The 22365-nt window shown below is 42.2% G+C and overlaps 3 protein-coding genes across 9 annotated transcripts in view; 1 reads left to right on the top strand and 2 right to left on the bottom strand.

Annotated features, from left to right (window-relative positions):
* The window catches only part of clgn (calmegin), a 34124-nt gene extending 16992 nt beyond the window's left edge, over positions 1-17132 (top strand). The window contains exons 12-15 of the mRNA XM_079692519.1: positions 9886-10002; positions 10875-11010; positions 13547-13722; positions 15955-17132. Of these exons, the coding sequence (XP_079548645.1) occupies positions 9886-10002; positions 10875-11010; positions 13547-13722; positions 15955-16026 (501 nt within the window). The 3' untranslated portion in view covers positions 16027-17132. The remainder of the gene's footprint in view (positions 1-9885; positions 10003-10874; positions 11011-13546; positions 13723-15954) is intronic.
* On the bottom strand, positions 802-9206 carry LOC307046236 (zinc finger protein 862-like). 6 transcript variants are annotated; one of them, XM_079692529.1, is made up of 12 exons: positions 4631-9206; positions 3988-4150; positions 3795-3878; positions 3278-3714; positions 3025-3200; positions 2750-2919; positions 2401-2639; positions 2062-2313; positions 1779-1974; positions 1472-1702; positions 1261-1355; positions 802-1143 (listed from the first exon to the last, which is right to left on the bottom strand). In XM_079692529.1, exons 1-8 carry the CDS (start codon positions 4727-4729, stop codon positions 2182-2184), a joined length of 1500 nt encoding a protein of 499 aa, XP_079548655.1. In that variant the 5' UTR covers positions 4730-9206; the 3' UTR covers positions 802-1143; positions 1261-1355; positions 1472-1702; positions 1779-1974; positions 2062-2181. The 6 variants fall into 6 exon arrangements, with proteins under 6 accessions (XP_079548655.1, XP_079548653.1, XP_079548657.1 ...); XM_079692531.1 differs by having other exon boundaries at positions 805-1355; positions 3278-3453; positions 3544-3714; positions 4631-9205; XM_079692527.1 differs by having other exon boundaries at positions 804-1355.
* Positions 17133-17386: 254 nt separating the features above from the next.
* scoca (short coiled-coil protein a) lies at positions 17387-21489 on the bottom strand. 2 transcript variants are annotated; one of them, XM_079692638.1, is made up of 4 exons: positions 21365-21489; positions 20094-20165; positions 19904-19984; positions 17387-18829 (listed from the first exon to the last, which is right to left on the bottom strand). In XM_079692638.1, exons 2-4 carry the CDS (start codon positions 20110-20112, stop codon positions 18687-18689), a joined length of 243 nt encoding a protein of 80 aa, XP_079548764.1. In that variant the 5' UTR covers positions 20113-20165; positions 21365-21489; the 3' UTR covers positions 17387-18686. The 2 variants fall into 2 exon arrangements, with proteins under 2 accessions (XP_079548764.1, XP_079548765.1); XM_079692639.1 differs by having other exon boundaries at positions 21369-21447.
* Positions 21490-22365: the final 876 nt, after the last annotated feature.

Genomic DNA, 22365 nt, shown 5'->3' with positions numbered 1-22365 from the left:
TGCAGGCTCGCCGTTTATTTTTGCATCGTGTAGATTTGTTTAATTCTGTGGATCCACTGAATGATTGTCTGAGGTTTTGCTTTTTTCCAGTTCACAGTTATAATCCTTTGGCAATTAATAACAGTATCCGTAATACAGGACTGTCTCAGAAAATTAGAATATTGTGATAAAGTTCTTTATTTTCTGTAATGCAATTTTAAAAAAAAAAAAAAAAAAAAAAAAAAAAAAAAAGTCATACATTCTGGATTCATTACAAATCAACTGAAATATTGCAAGCCTTTTATTATTTTAATATTGCTGATTATGGCATACAGCTTAAGAAAACTCAAAAATCCTATCTCAAAAAATTAGAATAGTTCCTCAGACCAAGTAAAAAAAAAAGATTTATAACAGCAAAACACAATCAAACATTTGAAAATGTCCATTAATGCACTCAGTACTTGGTTGGGAATCCTTTTGCACGGATTACTGCATCAATGCGGCGTGGCATGGAGGCAATCAGCCTGTGGCATTGCTGAGGTGTTATGGATGCCCAGGATGCTTCAATAGCGGCCTTTAGCTCATTAGCATTGTTGGGTCTGGTGTCTTTCAGCTTCTTCTTCACAATACCCCACATATTCTCTATGGGGTTCAGGTCAGGGGAATTTGCAGGCCAATCGAGGACAGTAATGCCATGGTCAGTACACCAGTTACTGGTGGTTTTGGCACTGTGGGCAGGTGCCAGATCATGCTGGAAAATGAATTCCTCATCTCCATAGAGCTTTTCAGCAGACGGAAGCATGTAGTGCCAGTGTTTCCCACAGATCTGAAATATACTTGGGGGGGAAGGTGCCAGGGGGGGGGGCTGCGAGCGGTGTGAGCGGACCGCGGGGCGGGCTTTGTGACGTGCAACACATGTGACAAACAACAAGTTTTAACAACAGGTTTATTCATTAACTTTACATTACTGTATGGCAATATTCATTTTGTACAAAGATGGCACTGTTTGTCAGAGCACTTAATCCGTCTAGGTTTGTTGAAGAACAGCTCCAACGCCTGTGTGTATGAGAACGCCTCATCCCATCCCGCTGGTCCACTGACTGCTATCCGCATACATGCAGCCAGGTGCTCCCCTTTCAGTCGGTTTCTCATGTCAGTTTTCATCTGTAAAACAGACAGTTTGTTTTAAATGAACTATACAGAATGACATGCAAGACACGTACCCTGTTCATCGTAGAAAAATCCCTCTCGCAGTTTACACTGGAGACAGGGATGACCAACCCCGCTGAAGAGAGAAGGCTGAGGTTTGGGTATATTTCTGCCCATTCGTCCTTCTCACTGGCCAGGAGCTGCATGATCTCAGCTTGTGTCTTGTCCTTCAGAGATTAGCCAAGGCAGGGCAAATGAGTATACAGTATAATTGAAACATTTACAGATGTCAAAACAAGCAATTCTAACCGTCAAGTTCATATTAATTTAGGTATTTACCAACCTTAAATGTTCCTTCAAGAACATGCTGCTTGTAGGAGGTCCACTCTTGGATAACTGTGGCATCCTGCCCTGGGATGAATTTGTTGGCAAGGGTCTGCAACATTGAAATGTTGGTTACATCATTGGAGGTAACTGCCTTTGGACCCAGGACACTGAAGGCCCCCAGCACTTCAATATGCTGGAACCTGCTCTCAATGTTGCTCTCCAGGCTGCAGATGTAAGGTTTGAGGACCTGGAATGATATTATACATTTTTCAGTTCAAGGAAAATAAATATTGGAATGTAAAAGTAAGAAGGGATGTATTTACATCTCTGACAAATCTGGCCCACATATCTTCCCGGGGGCGCTCCCCTCCTGATCCTCTCCTCCTCTCCGGCAATGCTAAACGCCCCAAGTCCACCTGGGTTGTCCAAGTCTTGGTGTAGGCGAGCAAGGAACGTTCCGGGGAGTGGGGTCTCGCCTGCCTCCAGAATTCTCCTCAGAGTAACAAGTGTGACTGGCACCTAAATGTGGAAAAAGACAACAATATAATAGGATGGATAATGCAAATAACTGGGAGCATCAAATGCATTTCTTTGTAATCTACCTACTCCTTTATGTGGAGAAAGTTCACATCAGCTCTCTGAAACACCTTAGACAGCATTGCAATGTGGGGCAGCACATCTGCCTGAAGGTAGAGGGCAGCCACAAAGCGGTATGTGGCACAGACATTATAGACCTTTGGCCACTGGGCACTTCCTTGTGGTTGCTTCTTCTGCCAGAGCAGCCAGCACAGCTGGAAGGTTCCTCTGGAGGTTTTGAACAGCTAGGTGCTGCGATAGCCACCTTGTATCTTTCACCTCCTAACAACAAGTAGAAACACTGGTAAGTAAAATATATGTAAATAATATGACACCACAATAGTATTATGAAAATAGGTGAAAACACACCTTGACTTTCAAGTCGTTCAGACCAAGAGTGGTAGCGGCAGCACTCAGTGTGGCTGACCTATTTGCACTATTTCGGAAGAATAGGTGCAGTCCCTGCAGGTGGTTCCTGAAGTTTGCCATATACCTGACAGCATTTGAGGCATCTTTGCATGCCAGTGCTAGTCTGTGAGCAGCACACGCTACAGAAACCAGCTTTGGAAAACTGTCTGTGAGCTGCTTTGCCACTCCATTCAGACGGCCTAAGTTTAAGAATTAAATGCAGTGTTGAGGGCGTCATTTTGTTTCCTTTAATAACAGCTGAAAATACACATTTCACACAATCCATTAGATTTAACCATAAACTCCATACCCGTCATCACTGCTGCACCGTCTGTCCCGAGTCCGTAGAGCCTGTCTACCGGGAGATCCTTCTTCTGTAGTACACTCTTGATGGCAGCAACAACGCTGTCAGCTTTCCCATCTTCCAGAGTTACCAGGTCAAGGAAGTGGTTGAAAACATAACCCTCTTTATCCAGGTGTCTAAAATAAAAATGTATAGGTTTTCACACATATTAATAAATATTAAGTTTAACTAGGCCTACATCTTTATTTAAATGCACATCATACCTTTAAAAAATACCCCACCTAACATGTAAATCCAGCTGGCGGTTTACAGATACATCTGTGGTTTCATCAACCTCTAGGCTGATTGCTTGAGATGACCTTATCTCTTCCAAAATAGGCGACTCTACTATCTCTGCAAGGATCTCCAGCATTTCATCCACTATTCTGTGTGATTGATAATTGTTTCTTTGATCCACCTGAGAAAAAGACATCATTTAACATTTAGCTGGTCAAAGTTCTTAGTTTCACAAGCATCATTTTGTACTAGGTTTACCTTCAGATTTTCAAAGTAATCACAACCCAAAAGCTGAGCTAAACTTAAGAGCTTAGGGTAGTTGGTGTGGTGAGCCATCTCATTCTTTACTAGCCAGTAAAGGCATTTGAATCCACCTATGACGGCCTCATGCTCCATAATAACTGTGGGCTCAAAAGCCTGCATCACTGAGTAGCCTAGACCAAGGGCAAAGACATAATTCATTATATGAGCCAAACATGGTTGATAGGTTGCAGAAATTAGCTTTACATAAAAAAATGATATACCTGATGCAAGTGAGACCTGATGCTTTACACTATATTGATGAGGCTCTGAGGAGATGTGGCGCTCGATATAATCCTTGCGGAAAACAAGAATCCCAACTTCTATGAAAGCCCATTTTAAGGGGCCTTTCTTTATTGGAGGCTTGTGTTGCCTGCAGATTCGGCATAACATTCCTTTTTAAAAAGAAAAACGTGTTAATTCTTACAAAAAATAAGTTTTATTACAAATATGAACTTGCAAATGCCATTCATACCATGCTGGGTGAGGTAGAGCCAATTCTTGAACTGTGGCATTTTGAGCCAATCAGGGTTCCATCCTGAGTGGCGATGCTTGGAATCTGAAAATAATGCATTGGTATTACTGCATTTAAATGGTAGAGTTCTCCTTGCTATTATACTATGTCTGTGTCTGTGTCTGTGATGCTTGGAACTGTGCTGCTTGTTCACCTGCACCTGCTTGTACCACACTGGGACCTGCTGCTGCTTGTATCACACTGGGACCTGCACCTGCTTCTACACTGGGACCTGCTGCTGCTTCTACCACACTGGGACCTGCTGCCTCTCCCTCAGTACTCTGACTAGTTGTGCCAGCATCTTCACTGACCACCGGCTAGAATTGAAAACAAGCTTGAATCTAGTTTGGTCTCTGCATTGCAACTCACTGTTGACTGCAATTGTATAATTTCAGGTCAAATGAACCGACATATATCATTATTGAGACGTATGCATTTATTATTGCCATTGCAAGCAAAATGCTAACATTGGCTAAGTTACCTGTGGTCTCTCCTCCTCATCCTCACGCCGTATTCTCTTAAAATATTTTTGAATACTCATATCTGAGGAGTAATGCAGGGGAAATTAACAGTCTAACCTTAGCTAAAGTTAATCTGTGTCCTTCTAACTGGCATAGCCCGAAGAGAAAACAAATTATAATCTTTTTTATATTTAATTTAGCACACGTAACTTGCACGCAGCAAAGTTGGCCTGGTTACGTTAAATACACTCTTAGTTGCCACTAACTTCAAATAATTCGAATCTCCTACCAAAGTCAGAAAACAGCAACACAATAAGGAGAAAATAGTTACTTTACCTTAGTGTCCGCGTCTTCTAAATTAACGTCGTCTTCTCCGTTTTTCGTTTCCCTCCACGCGATGGCAGCACGAACAGGAGGTGTCGAGCGAGGGATCATACACTAGTTAATCGATCGCAGAGCCAACAGGGGGGGATTATTGTCCCCTAGTTAATCAACCGCAGAGCGAACAGGCACAGGAGACGTAGAGCGAGGGCTCATTGTCCATTAGTTAATCACTCGCAGATGGCGTCGCTCGCGGACGGATACATTTTTTTTTTTAAAGGTCCGAAATATACTTGGGCGGGCCTTAATATACCTGGGCGGCCCGCCCAAGTATTAACATTGTGTGGGAAACACTGAGTGCTCTAAAATCTCTTGGTACACAGCTGCATTTACTCTGGGCTTGATGAAACACAGTGGACCAACACCAGCAGCTGACATGGCTCCCCAAACCATCGCTGACTGTGGGAACTTCACACTGGATTTCAAGCAACTTGGATTTTGCTCCTCTCCAGCCTTTCTCCAGACTCTGGCGCCTTGACTTCCAAATGAAATACAAAACTTGCTTTCGTCTGAAAAGAGGACTTTGGACCACTGTGCAACTGTCCAGTGCTTCTTTTCCTTAGCCCAAGTCAGACGCCTCTTCCGTTGTCTTGAGTTCAGAAGTGGCTTGACCATGGGAATACGGCTATTGTAGCCCATTTCCCGGACACGTCTGTGAACAGTGACTTTTGATACCTGGACTCCAGCTTCAGTCCACTGTCTTTGAAGCTCCCCCAAATTCTGGAAGCGACTCTTCTTCACAATGCTGTTAAGGCTGCGGTCATCTCTCTTGGTTGTGCAGCGTTTCCTGCCACATTTCCCCCTTCCAACAGACTTTTTGTGGATGTGCTTTGAAACTGCACTCTGTGAACAGCTTGCTCTTTGAGAAATTTCTTTTTGTGTCTTACCCTCCTGATGGAGGGTGTCAATGACGGTCCTCTGGACAGCAGTCAGATCAGCAGTCTTCCCCATACTTGTGATTTAGTTTACTGAACCAAGCTGAGTGTTTTTCAAGGCTCAGGAAACCCTTGCAGGTGTTTCGAGTTAATTAGACGATTCAAGTGATTCGTTGAACACCCTACTAGTATACTTTTTCATGATATTCTAATATTTAGAGATAGGATATTTGAGTTTTCTTAAGCTGTATGCCATAATCAGCAATATTAAAATAATAAAAGGCTTGCAATATTTCAGTTGATTTGTAATGAATCCAGAATGTATGACATTTTTGTTTTTTTAATTGCATTACAGAAAATAAAGAACTTTATCACAATATTCTAATTTTCTGAGACAGTCCTGTATGTACCTCTGGTCTGAATGGTAAGTGTCTGTAGGTATAGCTCCGAGCAAGAACAACAGAAGCTCCAGAGGAACAGTCATTTCCAGGATGTTTTTAATCTCCTCTTTAACAGATTTCCAAAATCCTTCAATTACTGGGCAATCCCAAAAGATGTGTGTATGATCCCCTATTTTTCCGCATTTCCTCCAACATAATGCAACCGATGGTCCTTCTATATAATTAGAAATGAAAAAATCAAATTTTCAGCTTCCAATCAAACTCTTTCCATAACTGACTATTAACATAATAACAGACAGCATCCTCGATTATAATGTTTAGTTCTAATTCCCATTTATCTCTAACATTCCAGGTATTTTGGGAGTCGTCTGCCATAATGCTGCGTTCACACCGGACCTGATGCGAATATTCGCTTCGCTCATAACGCTCCTATCACATCGCTCTAGTCGCTCGAGTTTCACCACGGCTGCCAGCTGTGTTTACTCGCATCATTCAAACAAGACGCGCTGGCTCGGGAGCTACAACTACAACAAAATGAACATATTTTACCGTGATTAAATTGTAATACACGTTTCTAAATGATGCCGACGTAACAACATACTGATACCGATTAGTAAAAACCATGAATTAAAGCTTGAGAAGTCTGTAGACAAGACGGCAGGCGAAAAACCTTTTTAAATGCTTGTTTTCTGAATGGAGATTGGGTCGACCAGGCTAAGGTAACGTTGTATATGCTCACTCCACACTCATAACAACGGCCTAAAGACATAAATAAACCAGCGACTGTATTCGCCATGACACAGACAGTCTGTGGTTTGTACTTGTTTAACTTCTGTACAGTTTCTGAACAGATATGAGGAGATGTGATCTCTGTGTGCTAACTGCTAACAGCTAATGGCTGATGTTTTCTGGTTGAACGTCAGTGACGGCAGGCTGAGATCCTCACCTCTGATTGGCTTCCGCAAGAACGCGTCACGTGAATTTACGCTCGAGTTTAAAAAATTGAACTCTCGCGTTTGACGAGGCCCCCTTCAATCACATCAATCGTGTGATTCGCGCCGTCGGAGCGAATTTGCATCTGATCATGTCTCTGCATTGACTTTACATGTAATCGCACCGCCCCCAAACGTCGCATCGCGTCCGGTGTGAACGCAGCATTATATAGCCTCGCATTTTTCTGCAATATTAATAAAATATTCTTCTATAATGTTTGGATTTTTTCGGACTGCTTCTCTTTCCTTGTGGCTTGTAATATAGTGTCTTATCTGGAAGTACCTATACAAATCATTTGACGGGAGCCCATATTGTTCTTGAAGTTGGGAGAAGGATTTGACATCTGTTCCATCAAACATTTGGTTAATTGTGATAAGACCTTTATCGGCCCATCTTTTAAATCCTCCATCCCTTACAGATGGAGGAAACTCTATATTGCCTAAAATTGGCATGGCTCTTGATATAATAATAATAATAATGGGTTTAATTTATAAAGCACTTCATATTTGATTTCAAATCTCGAAGTGATATTGATTCTGGGCTCCTGAAATATTTTTTTAACTGCCGTCCACAACTTTAGGGTATGCTTTATCCATTCGTTCTCAATCTTAACTTTATTGACGGATTTTATCTCAATATAAGGCAAAACTGATAACGACACACCCTTAGTTGCACTCTTCTCAATCTGTGCCCATCCTGTTTCCTCGTCCTTTCTAATCCGGGCCACTGTTGCCGTTAACTGAGCAGCCCAATAATAATATTTTTAATTTGGCAGGCCTAAGCCTCCCTTATCTTTTGGTAGAAAAAGACTTTTGAGTCTTACTCTGTGTCTCTTATTCTGCCAAATAAACTTAGAGATAAGTCTATTTAACATCTTGAAAATGGAGGCTGGAATTCCCACGGGGAGGGATTGAAATAGGAAGAGCAATCGAGGAAGTAGGTTCATTCTTACAGTCTCTACCCTTCCGAATAGCGAGAGGGGGAGAATTTCCCAACGTATCATGTCATTCTTTATTTGCTTTATTAATGTATTATAGTTAGCCTCAAATAAATGCATAGGGTGGTGAGTAAGGATAATCCCTAGATATCTAAACCCCTGCTTGGACCAGTGGTAAGAAAACTTCCTTGCGTAATTGTGTAGGCCAACTCCCTGTTATCATCATTGCCTCTTGATTTAATTGGATTAATTTTGTATCCCGAAATTGCCCCATATTTAGACAAGCACTGCATAAGTGCTGGAATAGAAGTTAGGGGGTGTTTTATAAAGAGTAAAATATCATCTGAAAATAAAGAAATGTTATGTATCTCCCTCGTCCGCTATTCCTTGAATCTGTTTATTTTGGCGTATAGCCTACACTAAGGGATCAATACTGAGTGTGAAAAGAAGAGGTGACATTGAGTCGCCCTGCCTCACCCCACTCTCTACTTAAAAAAAATCTCAACAATGCCCGTTTACTCTTATTATTGATTTAGGATCCTTAAAAAGCAAACTAATCCATGTAGTACATTTTTCTCCAAAAACCATTTCCAATAATGTTTGTTCAAGAAATAGCCAGTCAACTCTATCAAATGCTTTCTCAGCATCTAGGCTGAGAAGCATTGAAGGTTGTTTATCTTTTGCCGCTATTGACTGAAGGTTTAAAGCTCTCCTTACATCATTTGTCCCTTGACTGGGCTGGGCTGCTTTTATCAACTTCTTGAAATGAATATGGTATAAATTAAACCCATTATTATTAAATTATGTTGTACTCTGGTTGCTAAGATTGACGTTAGTATTTTGTAATCAACGCATAAAAGACTTATGGGGCGATAACTAGTGCACTGTAGGGGGTCCTTTCCCTCTTTATGTAGGACTGTGATAATAGCTTCTGACCACGATGTTGGGGGGTCTCCTGTATTTAATACATAATTATATACTCTACATAATATAGGGGAAAGATCATTTATGAAGGCTCTATAATATTCACCTGCAACCCATCTACTCCCTGTGATTAGTTTTTTTAGGTTTAGTAATGGTTTCCTTAATTTCCTCCTCTCTGATAGGCTCTACTAACTTAGGTGCTTAGTCAGTTGTCAGTTTATTAATATTGAGGGTCTTTAAAAAAAAAATCGTTCTTCCTTAAATTCCTGATCTTAGATTTTTTATATATATACACACACACACACACACACACACACACAGTGGGGCAAAAGTATTTAGTAGGCTACATAGTTGAGGTATACCTAGGATGAAAATTACAGGCCTCTCATCTTTTTAAGTGGGAGAACTCGCACAATTGGGAGCTGACTAAATACTTTTTTTTCCCCACTGTGTGTGTGTATATTTATTTATTTATTTATTTATTTATTTATTTATTTATATATATATATATATATATATATATTAACTGTGCTTTTTCCCCCCAAAAGTTGTAAATGAAACAAGTGAAGTATATGTAATAAAGCCGTGGAGGGCGGGAATTTATAAACCAAAGAGTAACCGCCCTTACGGGGCGCTCTAATAAGTAAAGCGAACTCGCCCGCAAGGAGACGACACTTCACCTGGCCTCCTATTGGTTGAGGGATTTTGACAGGGTTGTTGCACAAAAGATCCAAGCGCACAGCAGAAGGAGGAGGAGGAGGAGGATGAAGAAACTAATGAGCCAATCTGATGTACTTCGAGAGTAAAATGCTAGAGTTGGAGTATGTTGTGCTCTTGTAAACAAAACTAATCATTAACAAATTGGGTGTTGATATACGTTAACACAGCAAAAATAATGTTTTTCTCGCTGCTCATGTTCATTTAATTGTAGGAACCAAAAATCAAGGTTAAGATAAAAATGTCTTTAATTGTGCAGCCCTTCTCTGTGCATATACTTTAGCACAGGCCTGTCAGTTTGCGTCATAGGCTCATTACTTTCTCTCTGATCTCTTGTCCTCCTTTTCCCTTCAATCTCTCCAGCCGGGGATCTTCGCTCAACTGACGATCGCAGCAGAGGAGCGGCCGTGGCTCTGGGTGATCTACATCCTCACGGTCGGCCTGCCGATAGGACTGGCTGTGCTCTTCTGCTGGCCAAAGGTACAGTGAGGAACCTGGTGCTGAACATGTATGAAGGGCATGTTTCTGATCCTGCACACAAACACACCATCCAACAGAACGCTGCCGCCCGAGACCCGTCTTCAACAAAAATAGGACAACACATCACCCCCTTTCTCAGAGCTCTGCTCTGGCTTCCATCATCTCAAAGAAATAACTTCAACATTCTATTGTTCAGATACAATGCGCCCAATGGTTTGGGAATACATGTCTGACATGCTGCTTTGTTACAAGCTAAACGGAGCTCTTGGACTATTCGTTCCCTTGGTCAGAACAAAACACGTAGAAGCAGATTTGAGCTCTGCAGATCCTTAATAACTTCCAGAAGACCTGACGTCTGCCCCAACCCTGAGTTTAAAAAAAAATCAAGAGCAAAAGCCTTTTTATTTACCAATGCTTTTCCAGAGAATATTTAAAGAGGACACATTTAAGATCATTTTAAGGTATCATATTTGTACTTTACGCCTCTACTGTGACATGTTTACATGCTTTAAGAGACACTCCCTCTGGAGGGAACACAGGGATTTTATCCTTTGCAGACCATTGACATGCACAACAACCTATAGAACACACTAAAGGAAAGGCAAAACCCAAAAAGCATAATGGGGCCAATCTTTAACAATATTTTGTTAGCATTCTTGCAGCAACAACTGTATTTTACAATGGTTTACCTACCTTAGCTAAACCATTGTAACCTACCTTCTATCTTTTATTTTCTTGTTTTGTTAATAATTTTGTTCCTGTTTGTTCATGCTTAGGAAATCATGTTGGATTACCTTTTCTGTCTGAAATGTGCTATATAATTAGACTTACCTTAACCCCGACTGTGATACCATCTCCTGTTCGCGTCACAGAAATCAGACGACGAATACGTGTACAAGAAGGTGGATCCTCCCCGAGCCGATATAGAGGAGGAGGAGGACGAAGAGGAGGATACAGCAGCCGATGAAGACAAAGCAACCGAGGGAACAGAAGGAGCAGCAGCTGCAGGTCAGAGGGTCACACACAAGACGTCACACACAAGACGTCACACACAGGACGTCACACACAGGACGTCACACACAGGACGTCACACACAGGACGTCACACACAGGACGTCACACACAGGACGTCACACACAGGACGTCACACAGGACATGCTCGTCACACAGGACATGCTCGTCACACAGGACATGCTCGTCACACAGGACATGCTCGTCACACAGGACATCCTCGTCACATAGGACTTCACACACAGGATGTCACACACAGGATGTCACACACAGGACATCCTCTTCACACACAGGACATCCTCTTCACACAGGACTTCACACACAGGATGTCACACACAGGACGTCACACACAGGACATCCTCTTCACACACAGGACTTCCTCGTCACACAGGACTTCACACACAGGATGTCAAACACAGGATGTCACACACAGGACATCCTCTTCACACACAGGACTTCCTCGTCACACAGGACTTCACACACAGGACATCCTCGTCACACACAGGACATCCTCGTCACACACAGGACGTCACACACAGGACGTCACACACAGGACATCCTCGTCACACACAGGACTTCACACACAGGACTTCACACACAGGATGTCACACACAGGACGTCACACACAGGACATCCTCTTCACACACATGACGTCCTCGTCACACAGGACGTCACACACAGGACTTCACACACAGGACATCCTCGTCACACGCAGGACGTCACACGCAGGACGTCACACGCGTCAAACACAGGACATCCTCGTCACACACAGGACATCCTCGTCACACACAGGACTTCACACACAGGACTTCACACACAGGCCTTCACACACAGGACTTCACACACAGGACTTCACACACAGGACGTCACACACAGGATGTCACACACAGGACATCCTCTTCACACACAGGACATCCTCGTCACACAGAGGACGTCACACACAGGACTTCACACACAGGACGTCACACACAGGACATCCTCGTCACACACAGGACGTCCTCGTCACACACAGGACGTCACACACAGGACGTCACACACAGGACTTCACACACAGGACGTCACACACAGGACATCCTCGTCACACAGGACGTCACACACAGGACTTCACACACAGGACGTCACACACAGGACATCCTCGTCACACACAGGACGTCCTCGTCACACAGGACGTCACACACAGGACTTCACACACAGGACTTCACACACAGGATGTCACACACAGGACATCCTCTTCACACACAGGACGTCCTCGTCACACAGGACGTCACACACAGGACTTCAAACACAGGACATCCTCGTCACACACAGGACGTCCTCGTCACACACAGGACGTCACACACAGGACGTCACACACAGGACTTCACACACAGGACGTCACACACAGGACATCCTCGTCACACAGGACGTCACACACAGGACTTCACACACAGGACGTCACACACAGGACATCCTCGTCACACACAGGACGTCCTCGTCACACAGGACGTCACACACAGGACTTCACACACAGGACTTCACACACAGGATGTCACACACAGGACATCCTCTTCACACACAGGACGTCCTCGTCACACAGGACGTCACACACAGGACTTCAAACACAGGACATCCTCGTCACACACAGGACGTCACACACAGGACATCCTCGTCACACACAGGACTTCACACACAGGACGTCACACACAGGACATCCTCGTCACACACAGGACTTCACACACAGGACTTCACACACAGGATGTCACACACAGGACTTCACACAAAGGACTTCACACACAGGACTTCACACACAGGACGTCAAACACAGGACGTCACACACAGGACATCCTCGTCACACACAGGACGTCCTCGTCACACAGGACGTCAAACACAGGACTTCACACACAGGACGTCACACACAGGACATCCTCGTCACACACAGGACGTCACACACAGGACATCCTCGTCACACACAGGACGTCACACACAGGACATCCTCGTCACACACAGGACGTCACACACAGGACATCCTCGTCACACACAGGACGTCACACACAGGACTTCACACACAGGACATCCTCGTCACACACAGGACGTCACACACAGGACATCCTCGTCACACACAGGACGTCACACACAGGACATCCTCGTCACACACAGGACGTCACACACAGGACATCCTCGTCACACACAGGACGTCACACACAGGACTTCAAACACAGGACGTCACACACAGGACATCCTCGTCACACACAGGACGTCCTCGTCACACAGGACGTCAAACACAGGACTTCACACACAGGACGTCACACACAGGACATCCTCGTCACACAGGACGTCACACACAGGACGTCACACACAGGACTTCACACACAGGACGTCACACACAGGACATCCTTGTCACACACAGGACTTCACACACAGGACGTCACACACAGGACATCCTTGTCACACACAGGACTTCACACACAGGACGTCACACAGCGTCGTTCTTTTACTGCCCTGTTCTACAGTCGTATTTCTGTATTCTTACTGTCCTCTTGTTACTCTCTCAAAAGCAACCGAAGAGGCTGAGGACGAGGAAGAAGAGGAGGAGGAGGATGAAGATGAAGTCGATGCAGGAGGCGACAATCTAGGAGATGATGATGATGATGATGATGATGATGATGATGAAGAGGAGGATGAGGAGGAAGAAGAAGAGAGCAAAGCTCCTGAGAGAACATTAGAAAAGGAGGTTGGTGTCATCCTGAGTTATTCTTTCCTGCAGAGCATGATGCATGGCTTTCCCCTGCATGAAAGAACAATACAAGTTGCTTTAAAGGCATTTCTGTATCAATACTGACGTGATATTTAAATTTGACTAGATATCATATGGGAACACCTAGTTAAAATTGATATCACTATAGGTATAGTTGCCAATTTTCCAAAAAAATGAATGTTCAAAGGTCACTTGGTCTAAGAGGCAAATTTGAGTATTGACTCACGTATGTATGTTCAAGAAATCAGATGCCTTGCTTGTTCCATTCAGGTGCTTTATTGAGAGGTTCAATGGATCAGCTGGCGGCCCACTGCCGACGTGCAACATTTGCACGGTATTTAAACAAACAAAATCCCTCAGTCATACGGATGTGTGCGGTCAAAAACTTTTTCCAACTTCCTCTCTAGACTTCCTGCTGTGTCATGCTGGCAGCGTCATTTATACCTGAGCACGCCCCTACGATTGCTTTCTATAAATAATAACAAAAAATAAACTAGAGCTGTCCGTAAACAAGATAACACGTTACAAAAACAGTATAATAATAATTCATAGCTACTCAGCTCATTTAAGTTAAATTAAAGAATATTCAACTGGCTCACAAAACCATAATTCATTACCATCAAATAATGTGCCTAATTGGCTCTTACAATAGACTATTGCCGGAATGAGTCCTAAAACCTTGAAATTAGTTCAAAATAATATATGAATATCAAAACTTCCAGTTCCTTCTTCTGAAGTCATTGGTCTTTGAACATGTTTGTGGTTAGCCACATTTTGCTAAGCAGTGGTGATGCGCAGCCATGCCACCGTGATGTAGTTCCTAGTCTAAAGCCTAATGTTTTTAACGCTTAAGAAATCACAGTGTTGTTAATATGTGGAAATGATCCAGCCGAACAATATGTGTAAGTATATATAAGCATGTGTTAACCACAGATCTTTTTTTCTGCGATATTCTGCATACAAAATAGTGCTTTTGGTCAAGGAAACCCTTGCTACACTAACTTGGGCTTAAAATCATCACTGCAAGACCCTGAATACAGTGTTTTATAAAGTTGCTACAATGTTGGATGCAAATCCCTTCATGGACCCATAAATGCCACACATTAATATATTTATTTAGGTTCTCACACTCAATGTTAGACATCACACTGTACAGTAGTACAGACTTAGACTACTTTCTGTCTCTGGCACTGTGTCCTTGTCCTAGTGAGAAATGGGCACAGTCAGGCTACTCTTGTTTTCATTTTCATTGGAGGAACATGCATTTCATTCTACATTCTACCTCATTAAAAACACGCCTGTTCCTTATCCTGGCGCCTAAATGGTGGAACGATCTCCCCATTGATATCAGGACAGCTGACAGCTACCTCTTTGAACTACACCTTTGGTCATTAAAACACAGAAAGAAATAATGTAGTACTTTGCTCATTTAAAAACTAAAAACCCACAGGTGTGAACCCTGAGATGTTGAGTACCCCGAAGTTTTATGTTAGAAATGTACAGTACGGGTCCCCAGCACTTGGACATTTCCGAATGCTAATTTGCATATGTTGGGCAATTTGCACTATTAGCATAAGTTTCATCAATTAGCATATGACACGAGCTAAACAAATTGATTGGCCGATTTGGAAAATGTTGGAGTGATGGCAGTTATGAGTCCCCTAAAACGTTCAAATGTAACTCAAAATTAAATTCACTTTCTGTTAGCCAATTATTTTATCCTGAAAATGTCAGTGATTTTACATCCTCCATAACCCCCAAAATCACTGTAAAATGTCCCAAATCGTCAAAGCAATTTTTGTTGCTATTGTTTGCATTTGCTAATCAATGCATCTCATGCTTATAGTGCAAATTGCCCAACATGCAAATTAGCATTCGGAAATGTCCAAGTGCTGGGGACCCGTACTGTACATTTCTAACATAAAACGTTGGGGTACTCAACATAAACGGTTCACAATAGAACTCTGAGCTGGCAACTAGACTATCATGGCTGATAGCACTTATTGTTGAGTCACTCTGGATTGAATGCGTCAGCGAAGTATAATGTAAAAAGGTTTGAAATCCCCTGATGACGTGTCCAGATAACGCTGCACTTTCATTAACATATTGGTCATGTGGCAATAGCGAGAGTGGGTTCTTATATCTCATCCATAAAATTCACCTTTAATTTCTCGCTTTTAATTGAATACCAATTTTGCTCTGCTTCAGAAGGAGGGAGGACACGTCACCGAGGAGAGCCACAAACAAGCCGTGAGGAAGAGGAGGGTACGGAAAGACTGAAGAGGTGAACCCCCCCACGTCTACACTATCTCCTTTCTCCCCCCCAAAGCGGAGGAGGTTGAAAGGCCGTCTTTGCTGCCGCTGCTGCTCCGCCTCCTCTGAGTGGAGCAGCATGCGTTTCCTCCACACCACCTGGTAGCCTGCAGTCCCCCCCCCCTCCAGCTGCCCGCTCACAGGGCAGTGTCTCCCAAACCACATCCTGCATCCTCCCCCGTCTTGTTTCGACTCCCCCCTCTTGCCTGCTTATCGAAATATGAGAAGAATCCTTTGCAGATTCTGCTCGTTCTAGATGTTGTTCCTCTTCTTTCCTGAGCTTTCCTTTTTTCCGTCTTCTCTTCTCTAAGCCATTGCTAGCCTAAAAAAAAATCCCCCCCCCCAAACAAAAGCTGTCCACTCCACTTGTTCCTTCCATTACACAGCATATCACAAGTTAGTGATTTTTCATGTCCTTGAATTCGAGAATAAAGTTCCTTCGTGTTCTGAAATGGTTCGGGTTTTGACAGTCCGGGGGGGGGGGGGAAGAGACACAGTTTAGGTTTAAAAGTTAACCTCAATTAAACTCCACGTTCTGTTTTAGATTTTAGCTAGTTTGTAAGGAGCATCATTTACTTTTATCATTTATCAATGGAGGATTATCACAGCTGGTCCTATCTGTATGTTTTATGCTGGTATGAATTCAGTTTTAATAATGCAGGGTTTCCAGCGATTTAAGGCAGTTTTCTTGAATATGAGACGCCACTCGTGTGCTTATTCTGAACCTAGACCTGTTTGAAATGCTTCACCTGATTAGAAAAACAAAACACTGAATGCCTTGGCCATCAGTTATCAATAAGACTGTTTCTACATCAAACAGCTGGATATATTAAACCTGTGAAAACACGTCTCAATCTGTCAGTACACAGCATTGCTTTCGCAGAATATCAGTTCACACCCCAGATTGTTGCCTGGGGAAAACATTGATGCTAATTTATTTTGTTTTATATTATTGTCTCTAGCTTTTGTAGTTCATGCTCTTGCCACATTATGGCAGATATCCCTGTTTACATTTGTTTGCAAATTGTACATTGCTCTTGGAAATAAAAATATTGAATACAAATGATCAAAAAGGGCAGATTTATTTTCTCTTGATTTTTGAAGACTATTTTAAAGAGGCCCTATTTTGCTTTTTGGGGTTTTCCCTTTCCTGTAGTGAGTTGAATAGGTTTGTGCATGTAAATGGTCTGCGAAGGCTAAAATCTAGAAACAATGTTTTTTAAACATGTCACATTAGCAGCACAAAATTCAAAAAAGCACCTAAAAGAATAAGCAGGATATGTCCTATATAAAGCTGTACAGGTGAAAAAAGACTCAGAGAAAGGAGTGATATTAGGTTTTTATTAAACAAATGTCTAAAAGGCAAAGGTGGTTATGTGGGAAAAAAACATGCCAGCAAATAAATAAAAGACTGTACAACTGTTATCAAAATAACCTTAATAAATTACAAGCATATACAATGTTTATAGCATCCTGTATTAAGACTTCCACATTTGAACATGGATAACTGGTTTCCAGATATTATCAGACTTTTTTTTTGTAAGAGGAACAATTCTTCAGAATAATTCTTCCACCCTCATCCCCTGAGCTAGCAGGAGTTTGAAGACACACCCTCCTCTACTGTACTCTGAGCACATCAGCACATTTTACAGTCATACCCCTCCTCTAGCAGCCGGTGTATTCCAGGCTGAGTGAATCAATAGCACTCAAGGCCACTCAACTGCTCCCTTCCTGCCTGTCTCCTCCTCCTTGTGTCATCTGGCCTATTTAGTCCCCTCCTCCCAGAGTAAGAACACAAATGAAACCATTTATGACCCGATCATTTCCTTTATCACGCTTACATTACAATTTACAACACCACATGACATGATAAACTGAAAAGGGTCGCAAATACTTGTAAGTACAGAATGGAAATCATGTATCGTGATTAAAATATTGCATACACTTGCAACTAAAAACGGTTTACACCTCTTAGTTTCTCTGATTTTTATTTGCATTGTTATCTACTATCCACATTGTTAAAAGGTTATTTGTACACTTCGTTATTTAGGGATTGTTGATTTAATGACATCATTAGATGCATTTTAAATAACTCCTACATGCGATCCAGTTACATCTTATATCCTCACTAATACTGTCCAGTTTGCCAGCTTTTTTTAACAGTAATAGTCATGCTTGCATCCGGGACTAGCGCTGACATAAAGAAAAATGTACAAAAATAAATAATTAAAATAAACCAGTGTTGAAATGAGGAGCAGTATTTATGGAAAACAAAGCAGATAAAGCAGAGCTAAGAATTATTTTACAGATACGACTTCGACAGAGAACGTTAAGAAGAGACTCAAGGTACAAATGACCCTCAACCACTTTATTTACATAGTTCTGTTTTAGTGTTGCTGATTAAAGGGTGATGTCTACCTTGTCTGTAGTGTGGAGAGGAAGCTGCTGCAAAACAGACCTGGGCAAGACTAACATTAGATTGATTTGTTTAGTCAGCAGGAAGGGAAAGTTCATATTTCTGATTATCCAATTCACTCTGGAAAGTAGCGATTACAGAAGAAACGCCCAGGTCTGCTAAGAAAAGCAAATCCCTCTCCATGCCTGGATGGAGGGTCCCTTTCTTTTCCTCACTTCCGTTTGCTCTTGGTGTCGGTGGTCTGGAACACGCTGGAGGCAGACATGAGGTTCTCGATGTACTGACCCAGCACCTGGTTCTCAGACTTTAACTTCAGGTTCTCCTCCTTGACTGCGTCCACCCGCGCTGAAAGGTCTGGAACAAAAAAAAGGAAGAAATGGAAGCTAAAACCAGGGCTGTATCGAGTAGTACGGAAATGCTTCCTTTTAATACGTTGAAATTTGAGTATTTAACAAATCCAGTATCGGGGCACAGTTGCAAAATGAGATTAGGCTACACTTAGGCTGCATTCACATGATACACTATTTGATCTTTGCTCACTGCGAGGTTTGGAGCAGAGCCTTGCGGTGAAAATAGCCAGCTATGTTCAATTCTAAAGTTACCTCCTTTTCGCCGCTACATACTGATTGGATGCGAAAAGTCAGCGGTAAACAAAGCTAAAGTTGAAATTTGAACGTTGAGTGCTTCCCACTAGTGGGGCAGCACAGCTCTCTCCTTAGAAATGTTAGGCCACACCAGAGCCATTTTACCGCTTGTCATGTTAAGGCAGCCTGGGTGTTTTTTTTCCATTCATTACAATGAGAACATCAAAGGCAGCTGCTTCGAGATGAAAATATTTCCAATATCTAGAAAAGTGCCAGAAATGTCCGTGTAGACCTTTAAGGCAAAGCTTGTTTTTGGCCGTGTCTGTCAGACGGAAACTGTCGTAACAGACCAAAAGTTTGTTAACAAAATTCAAATGGGGTGATGCGTATCTGTCATACAACCACAGTTGTTAAGATATTGCTGTCATCGAAACAATAAAAAAAACTGGTTTTTGGAAGAAACTCTGTTAGGAGACTCTGTTCAGCGCACTGCCAGCGCCTTTCTTCCACAAAGGTCTAGTTGTGTTCTCTCTGTTTATATCTGCTGTGTGGATAACATGAATTTGCAGATATAACATTGATGGCGAGTAACAAAAACATCAGACACAGAAGAATGTATGAGCAGACTCTTCTGGTGTAGTTCGGCCTGAAACTAATCTAATTTGTCCACAAATTCTGCCTACATTTGTCGATACCGTACACATTAAAAAGAGGTTAAGTTTAAGTGAAATATATCCTCCATCAAAATCGTATTCATGTGTTTGTGAATGGGGAAAGGAGATGGAGGGACAGGTGCAGTTAAGTGCATTAGCACAGTACTATATCCAAGTTGTGTGTGTGTTACCTTCGAGAGTGTGCTGAAGTTCCAAAACTTGATTAATTAACCTCGTCTTCTCCTCCATCTCCACCTGGTTCTCCATGTCTCCTGCAAATAGAAACATGCTTTCCACATAAACTTAAAACTCATTGTCTCATTATTAAAACATGATGGGACATGTATAGTTGTTTACAAAGTTGCATGTAAGCCGGTGTACCATCTATATCGCAGTTCATGACGAAAAGCTTGTTCTCCTGTTTAGTATGCAGGGCTGCAGATCCACTGTCCACTGTAAAAGAGATAGAACACTGTGAGCTCCATAAGGTAGATAATTAGATAGCATGTTGAATATATCAAAAGCAGGAAGAGATGCATGCCATTATCTACTACTCTGTGTCCATATAAATAAAACCAAGTGCCGGAGATTCAGGGTTTCCCGGACTCAATATGCTTAAATCATGTTTTTTTTTTTTTAAAAGGCAAATACTATTCCAACTAAGAATTGTGGTGCTGCAGAGATGTTACGGGCTACAAATTGAAACTTTTAAATGTATTAAGGAAAAGCACACACACACAAACCACCATTTTAATAGTGATTATTAATTTTTGAAAATATATGCAATAATGATTACTCCCTTCAATTTGGTCGCAACTGCAATATAAATAAAAATGATGCTATAGGCTGCTTGTTATGATCGATGCTATGTTTACTGTGTGTGAGAGGCTCAGGCATGTTTTCCTGCCGGGGATGATGATGGCAGCTGGGCGGAGCTGACACCGCACCCAGGGGCAGGGTGTGAGATGATGTGGTGATGCTGACTACTGATAACCCGCAAAAGAACCACTGTAAGGCCCGGTTGAAGGCAAACAGTCTTTGACATTGGGTGATTGTGTCCAAACTATCTTATATTAATGAACCGGCAACCACCAACAACATCAAATGAGCGGTATAGCTGCTCAATCTCTGCGGAGAACTGCTAGTGCTTAGTTAGCTTGTCTGGACAAAGATGCGCGATGTCGGCGGACATAGATTAGGCCAGCTCCATATAATCGCCCGAAAACATTTTAAAGTCTAATATACCAATGTGGGGTGGCTCAATGTGGCTGTGAGCAACATTTTGACAGAAAATGGGGGAAAGTAAAGCAACCCGTCAGCAGTGTCCGATAATGGACGCTTATACATTAGCTATGTAGACTAACTAGCAATGGGGATACCACTTCAACAACAAACGCAAGATGAGTGTCTCACAGTAGGCAACAAAAACGAGCTCAAATTCAGAAGTGACTATTTGATATATAAATATTACTGATCATCATACGGAGCGCTGCTAACTGTTAACAATACAGACTAGCTGCTGCTAGCTTTAGCTTCAGATGTAGATTACAAGGCTGCTTTTCATTCAGTTTAAAATGTTCTGTTACCCAAATGAAAAGAGTAAGTACCGATGTTCGGACCTTTATATTATGCAGTCATTGGTTTGGACTCACCTACAGCCAGAAATGTCTTCTCCGTTTAGCGGAGTGACCTGTAAACAGACCAGCGGCTCTGAGGGAAGGATGGGGGATGCTAATGAGGATGATGTCGACGTCACTGTGCGTGAGCACACCGACCGGCAGGGGGAGCACTACTGCACGCGCACACACATACACACACGCGCACGCACGCTCACGCACATACACACTGCAGTCATTAACAGACTGTAGTAAGTAATAATCGAATGGGTTTGATTTTATTGTAGTGTTCTGGAAAGGATTAAGTCATACTATGATAATAACATTGGTATTTAAAATGCCTTCATAACTCAATAGCTTCATCTGTTTGCAGCTCACAAATAAGCAGTGTTGGGCAAGTTACTTCCAAAATGTAATATATTGCATATTACTTATTACTGTCTTTTTAAAGTAATAAGTTACATTACAATATTAGTGTAACTCTGAAATGTAATGAGTTACACTACTTTTGAGTTACTTTCACCAAAATAACCGCAAAAGAATGGCTAGGTATTTTAAATGCTAAAATGTAGTTTAGTGCAGCTCATTATACATGCAGTGAAGGGCAATGTGGTATAGCATAACAACTGTGTAGGCCCTTAAAGAGCATCTTGCAGGTTGTTTTTTTTTCTACATTTATGCTTAAACTTGCTTGAAAATTACAATTTAAAAAGTGAATGTAGGATTTGATATGTTTTACGAGACATAAGTGCAGGAATTCAGAGGGAAAGGAGCAATTTTGAAATGTGTTAAAGGTCATACGTCAAACACGTCATATTACATCACAAAGGTTAGTAGTTGCGTTGAGTTGAGCGGTTGTGTTTTAGTGAGCTGGTATTTTTCGGTAGTTTTACATTGTATTTCACCATTTGTAATCATGGTGCAGTACTGTGTTTGTGCATGTTGCACAAATACCAGCCTGTCAGGACATCGAGTCCACAGTAAAAAGGACCGGAGCTAGCGTTCGTTCCTGGGTGCGTTGTGCATCCACCTCCCTG

The sequence above is a fragment of the Notothenia rossii genome, assembly GCF_949606895.1.
Source record: "Notothenia rossii genome assembly, chromosome: 1".
Lineage (NCBI taxonomy): Eukaryota > Metazoa > Chordata > Actinopteri > Perciformes > Nototheniidae > Notothenia > Notothenia rossii.
The sequence above is the reverse complement of the archived record's forward strand: the minus strand, read 5'-3'. Positions and strand labels throughout refer to the sequence as shown.

What these genes read in the sequence shown, in the direction of transcription:
- LOC307046236 (XM_079692529.1), bottom strand. Translation starts at nt 4,729, where the DNA reads ATGATCCCTCGCTCGACACCTCCTGTTCGTGCTGCCATCGCGTGGAGG. An exon ending in TAGAAGACGCGGACACTAAG is followed by an intron (nt 4,151 to 4,630) that starts GTAAAGTAACTA and finishes TTTCAATTCTAG; the next exon opens with CCGGTGGTCAGTGAAGATGC. An exon ending in GCTCTACCTCACCCAGCATG is followed by an intron (nt 3,715 to 3,794) that starts GTATGAATGGCA and finishes CTTTTTAAAAAG; the next exon opens with GAATGTTATGCCGAATCTGC.
- scoca (XM_079692638.1), bottom strand. An exon ending in ACTTCAGCACACTCTCGAAG is followed by an intron (nt 18,830 to 19,903) that starts GTAACACACACA and finishes TTTTTGTTCCAG; the next exon opens with ACCTTTCAGCGCGGGTGGAC.